The sequence below is a fragment of the Corvus hawaiiensis genome, chromosome 4 (assembly GCF_020740725.1).
Source record: "Corvus hawaiiensis isolate bCorHaw1 chromosome 4, bCorHaw1.pri.cur, whole genome shotgun sequence".
NCBI classification, from domain to species: Eukaryota; Metazoa; Chordata; class Aves; order Passeriformes; family Corvidae; genus Corvus; species Corvus hawaiiensis.
This window is the reverse complement of record NC_063216.1, coordinates 24,068,086-24,074,085: the sequence shown is the minus strand read 5'-3', so window position 1 is coordinate 24,074,085 and position 6,000 is coordinate 24,068,086. Positions and strand designations below refer to the sequence as shown.

At 44.0% G+C, this 6,000-nt stretch overlaps 1 protein-coding gene across 3 annotated transcripts in view; it reads left to right on the top strand.

The window, feature by feature from the left end:
• The first annotated feature begins 900 nt into the window (after positions 1–900).
• Positions 901–6,000, top strand: part of GNPTAB (N-acetylglucosamine-1-phosphate transferase subunits alpha and beta) — a 41,046-nt gene continuing 35,946 nt past the window's right edge. For 2 of the 3 annotated variants that reach the window (XM_048300266.1, XM_048300267.1), the window contains exons 1-2: positions 902–1,078; positions 5,166–5,251. In XM_048300266.1, coding sequence (XP_048156223.1) covers positions 962–1,078; positions 5,166–5,251 — 203 coding nt within the window. In that variant the 5' untranslated portion in view covers positions 902–961. Of the gene's footprint in view, positions 1,079–5,165; positions 5,252–6,000 lie in introns of all 3 variants that reach the window. The other variant, XR_007202969.1, reaches the window with a different exon arrangement.

Here is a 6,000-nt window from a genome sequence, read left to right as displayed (position 1 = left end):
TTAGTAGAGACATTAAGACCCATTCCAAAGACGTTAACACCCAAACCTTCACCCATCAAATTGTTTGTAAGGACATTAGCATTCCTCTCACCCTGGAGAAAGACAAAATGTGACACAAAAAAGTAAGTAGGAGAAGGGCTCAGTGGCTTGGGAGAGATGTGCCAAAGAGCTGTGCCTTCTTAAAGTATAGCCAGGTGTAGTTCTCTCACACAACTGTGTAAATATACTGGGACAAAGTTCTGGAAAGGGTCAGCCACTGTTACTTAACACAGGAAATAAAGGACCACAAGGATGATGTTTATTACTCAGAAAAGTCACTGCAGTGAGTTTTAAGAACTACTTAAAAGACCTTTTGATGCAGGGCTAGACTACAGAGATAGGCGCTACTATGCTTGGCGTCTTGCAGGCCTATGCCGCCCCATCATTCTGCTGTGGCCACCAGCGGTGCCTCCGCCTGATCAATGCTTGACAGCGGCGCTACCAAGAGCGTCCGTCCTATGTAGGTGGCTGAACTTCACGGCAGAATCCAGAGTGTGCTATCAGCTAGTGATCGCTAACTTGTTCCTTGTCATGTTTTTTTCCTCAAGAGCTGTCCTTGAAGAATTCCATCAGTAATCCTCTCTAGCCTGCTGATTCCCATTCCACGAACACACCCCCGCACTTCATTTCTGCGCCAAAACACGCGCAGACTGCTTATGAAATCTCAGCACGCAGCTCGGCTGTGTCTGTGTGATGTCCTCAAGCCCTCCCGACGTCTCTCCGCAACGGGAACAGCCAATTCCCCGCCGCGCCGTGAAGCCCGGCAGCGCCGCTCCCTCAGCGCGGCCCCTCCGCCACCGCCAGGCGGCGCCAGGCGCTGCCGGAAGCGGGGCGGGCGCTGGGCCGGCGGCCCCGCCTGGCGCAGGCAGCGCGGGGAGCGGGGCCGGGCCGGGCCGTGCGGGGCGGCGGCCGCCGGCGGGCCATGCTGCTAAAGCTCCTGCAGCGCCAGACCTATACCTGCCTGTCGCACAGGTATGGGCCCTGCCTCTGCCTCGGGGGCCTCGTCCTCATGATCGTCTCCGCCCTGCAGTTCGGGGAGGTCAGTACGGTGCCGCGCCGGCGCGGCGTGGCTGCCCCCCTTCCCCTGCCTGCCTCCCTCCCTCCGTGCCGAGCGGAGCGGTGCCGGCGGGACGGGCGCAGCCCCGCGGCTGCACGGCCCCGGGGGGGTTTGGGGCTGTTTTTCCTCTGGGGAGCCGGGTAGTTGTGTTGTCCCGCGAGCAGCGAGGTTCCGCACCGGGCGCCTTGCGTGTGACAGGTCCCGCCCATCGCGGTGCCCCGTTCGCGCTGTGCCGAGGGCGCTGCCGCAGGCCCGCCGTGCCCGCGGGGACGGGCTGTGCCCGCATCCCGGAGCGCAGCCCTGCCGCCGCTGCCGCTCCCCAGGCCGCCCTGTCCCCACCTGTTGGGCTGCGGGGAGCGGTGGCAGCGCGCCGCGTGTCCCCTCGGGGGGTTAGCTGGGGTCTAACAGGTGACACAGACCGGCGTGCTCGGGCAGCTGGTGTTTGCTGCTCTTGTGCAATTCTTTTCCGCTTCCCTCATCAGGTGACTTACTGCTGCTGTGTTTTTGTTTGAGTCTTTTAAAGCCTGTGCTGGATGTCACCTTCACATGTCGACTGGGAGTGACAGAATCTTTCCCCTTTCCGGAGTTTAAGGAGTTAAATGCATCCTCCCTCCAAGCTGCGCAGCATAGTCTGCTTTGCTCTTTACTTGTTACTTAGTTCGCCCGCATTAGTTTGTAAATGATGCCTTGTAATTACACTTTTTCTAGATATGATTTTACACGGATGTGTTGTACGTTTAAATCTTCATTTCACATTGTCCTATCGATTTGGTAAGTCAATGAAGGGATCTGGAGAGGAAAGAATGAATCCTACTTCAGTGCAGTGTTTGTGAATATAGTAAGGAATCAGGGAATTCAAGTATTTTTGTCAGTCTAAAAGGATGGCAGTGTTCAATGCAAACAGACTGGAATTTCCTGATTCCTAAGTTGTTCCCCCTTTTTTTTTTTTTCCCTTCTCTATTCTAATTTGATGGGTTCTTTCGGATACAGGGGGAAAGAAAGAAGATCTTTCTTTCCAGAAAGAGTATTATCTGAAACTCTTGGATGTAGCACAATCAAAACTTTGTGTACCAACACATCTTCGTATAAAGTCCTTAATCTCTGCTGTCTTGTGGGGACCACAAGTTCCTGAAACACTTCCAAGCCATCAGCAAATTAAGTAATTGCAAAGTACTCATAGGCACCTGTTTGCACATGAGTATCAACGTGGATTGGTGCAGATTTTTTGGTGCTGTGAAACTGAGCACAGTTTTGCATTTCTTCAGAATGGGGACTTAAAACCCAGCTTTAGGATATCATAGAACTTTGGAGGTTTTAAAAAATATTTCAGTAGTTGTCTAAGTTATGGCTGATTTTGGTGAGAATCAGTCAAAATCACTGCTCAGAGTTTCCTCCTAAATCTTAGTTTGCTGCTTCCAGCCCTTTAAAAGCTACTTGGAAAGCTTAGATACAATTTAGAGAGTGAGCAAAAGAACTGGGAGAATCAGGTAGGAGTAGATTTTCCAAATTACATGTTAAGAAAAAAGAAAAGTGTTTTTAGAAAGAACAAGCTAAAACACACCAATGAAACTAAGCCTGGTAAGAGATGTTTGCATGCATTTTGCTTTTGCCTTTTTATATTGGTAAACAGTGGTAGTTCAATGGTTTAGGAGAGACAAGGCTTGTGAGAATGAACACTGTTAGACCTCTTCCGACAACTATCGTGGGAATGGAAAATGCTTCTCCAGTACAGAGTCTGCAAGGCAGCAACTAATAAAAAAATGTAGAACTGTTGGGAAATTGAAACCAAGAAATCTTTCTAGAAATTAACAGCTAAACCATTTTTAGCCATCTGTGGGAAACTGAAGCAATAAAAAGGAGTGTGAGGCCACGCTTATCAGACCCTGGTGTCTGAACAGCATTTGCAGTTCTGCTTTTTCCCCACCCCTAGAACCAGCTTTTTTTTTGTTCTAGTAGGCAAAATTAGATCTGATTTCTTGGGTTCATGCTAATGTCAATATTACTGGTGAGTAAAAATGGATGGTTAGGGCAAATAATTTGAGACTGGTAATAATGTTCTCACAGCCAGAAGCTGAAAATGAGCTTCATTTGAAGGAAAATCGTGAGCTCAGTGAAATACTAGGACATTGAGCAGGATTCAGAAATATTTCTGCAAAAGCATACAGGGTAGCCAGGTCTAAGTCAATGCTGCTCCCTGTTTGTAAGATGAGCTTTAAGTATTAGGGCAGTTTGGTTATAAACCCTTCTTGGCCATGCTTCTGTAGGTAGCTCTGCTTTGGAAAATGCTTTATAGCCAGACCATGCCAGAGCCACTGTTATCATCTGTCTGATACAGTAGCTCCTAATAGGCAGTGCCTCTCACCTTGTTTTTTAATGTTCCTCTGGTGGTTTTATAGTATCAATATGAGAAGTTGAAGCAAAAGAGCCTCTAGGCATTATTGCGCTATGCCCAATGTGTCAGGAGGAAACATTGCTGGGAAAAAATGTATCAGGTAGAAAGAGTTTTTAACTTTGTTCCTTGATGTGTTGTTAAGAGTTCTGTCCTCTGCTCTTTTTGGCTATAGTTACACAAAAGACAAAGAAAAAGGCTGGAATGGTTAGTGTTTTTCTTCTGGAGAGACATATTATTCATATAATATATTCTTACTCAAATACTTCTGTATTTCTTCTAGACACAGATCAGTCGCAGTGTGTCACTTCATCATTATCAGTAGGAGCAAATGTTTCCACATGGATACGCTCTTCCAGTGTGTACTGTATTAAACCTGGTATTTGGTAGAAGGACTTAATGATTTATGCATAGGAAAGTGCAATGCTGTGTGTTTTTAAGACAATTCCTGACCTTGGTATTTAAGGGAGGAGATTTTTATGCCTACCTGGGCAATCTGTGTCCTTTGTATGAGGGGAATGGAAGTGTGCTGATGTGGTCTTAGTTACAAAGAGACCATCTGCAGCTCTGGCAGGAATTGTGTGTGTGCTCTTGTCACCCAGGCACATGATGGAGCTTCCCTGCTCGATGGAAGGTTTTAATTTGCTTTAGTGGCAACGGGGGAAGAGAGATGTGTATCCTTTTAAGAGGGAGGAAACTTTTTGTGGTTTTGAGTGTGACCTTAGAGAAATGGTGTATTTCATAGTTCCCACAATACAAGAAATAAGTGATAATAACATTTAAATCTAGGAAGAGTGATGTAAAGTAACTGTCATAAAAACTGTCCATAAAAAACTATCTACTATCTATCAAAGTAACTACTATAGTAAAATACTATCCTTTCCTGATTTCCTTTCTTTTTGTTTTGTTGTTTTCATTTGTTTGTTTTGGGTTTTTTTCCCTCTCCAGTGGGTACAAATATGTACTTATCCCAGTAAATTAAGCCACTGTGCCTTCAACTCTAAAATAGCACAAAATGCCACTGTAGTTTTCAAGGTTGGGCTTTCACTGGAAAGGATGTCATAGCAAGTTTATCTCAGAGGAGAACTTGTATGTTTTATATTGCTTTTATCTCAAAATACTTGGACTTCTTTGTTATGTCAAAGCATAGTTACCACTTTTAGTGTTGAAAAATTGTGGGTGTTTTTCCTGGCTGTTTGTTTGCAAAGCTCAGATTTTGGAGGCGTGTATACTTCAATATGTCCTGTATGAGAATAGAGAGAAAGATGAGCAAAACTGTGCAGGGGGGTGTGTGTGTGTTAGGGGTTTCCTGCTTGTATCAAATTATATTTGATTTATGTCTCAGTTTTGGGAAAACATTCCTGAACTTTTAAATACTGAGAGACAAGGGGGAGGTGACCTAAATAAAAAGTAGCTTAAAAAGAGTGTACATAAATAATGAAATCCTTTGTTGCAGAGAAAAGCAGAGTTTGTTCAAATTAAGCATGCTCTTCTGTTCTGGGTCTGATTGCTGGTTCAGTGTCATAATTTAGTTGGGATTTTGGTCTGCTCAGTTGTTTATTAGTGCATAGATCGATTTGAATGAAATCAGTTGTGGTTAAAGATTTCAAAGCATGAAATTTAAATACCTAACTTTAGAAGGTGGTGACATCAAGTGGTTTTGGTTTTTTTTCTTTGCAGGTTGTCTTGGAGTGGAGTAGAGACCAGTATCATGTTATGTTTGATTCATACAGAGACAACGTCGCTGGTAAATCATTTCAGAATCGGTAAGCTTTACCTGCACTTGACAGCATTGCACATTTTACTGTCTAATTAAATATTTAAATAAAATATATTAGTTGAAGTTACATACTGTTGAGTAGACCTTTTTGTATGGGCTCTAAATCTGCAGCAATTTTTAAACTTAGTGGCTTAAATATACTGCATAGTTAGTGCATAATCTCCCAGTTTGGAAGATTGGCATTTGAAAGCTCTAGTCATATAATAAATTTACATTTTTAATGTGTTTAATTCATCCAGTCTCTAATGAAACATCAATATGGTGACAATGTTAGCAATGAAGGGAGGGAATGACATATGTTCCATATTAAGATAGGAAAACATAAGTACTGTTCCTATGTGCTTAAAATTTCAATTTTCAGTGTTTTGAGAAGTTATTTTTAAGTTACCTTGCATTTTCTGTGATGTCTCATGAGGGTCATTATTTAGCAGAGAAGTCACAAAGCTAATAATAAGCTTTTAAAATCTGAGTGCATGGGAGAATCTCTCACAGCAAGTTGGAAACCAATTGGTCATTTATTTCAGTTGTGTTAACTGCTACATGACTTCCTGTGACTTCATGTCTGAATAGCCGTGGCGTCTGTTGCTCAGGGAGTAAGTGGACTGTGAATTGGTAGGTGGAAGAAAGCTACTAAGCAGGTGCCATCAGACTCTTAATATTGATACACTTGACTGGGAAAAAAACTAACCCTGAAAGCAGATGCTTAAATCTGCCTTGAGGTTTGTTGCATCATGG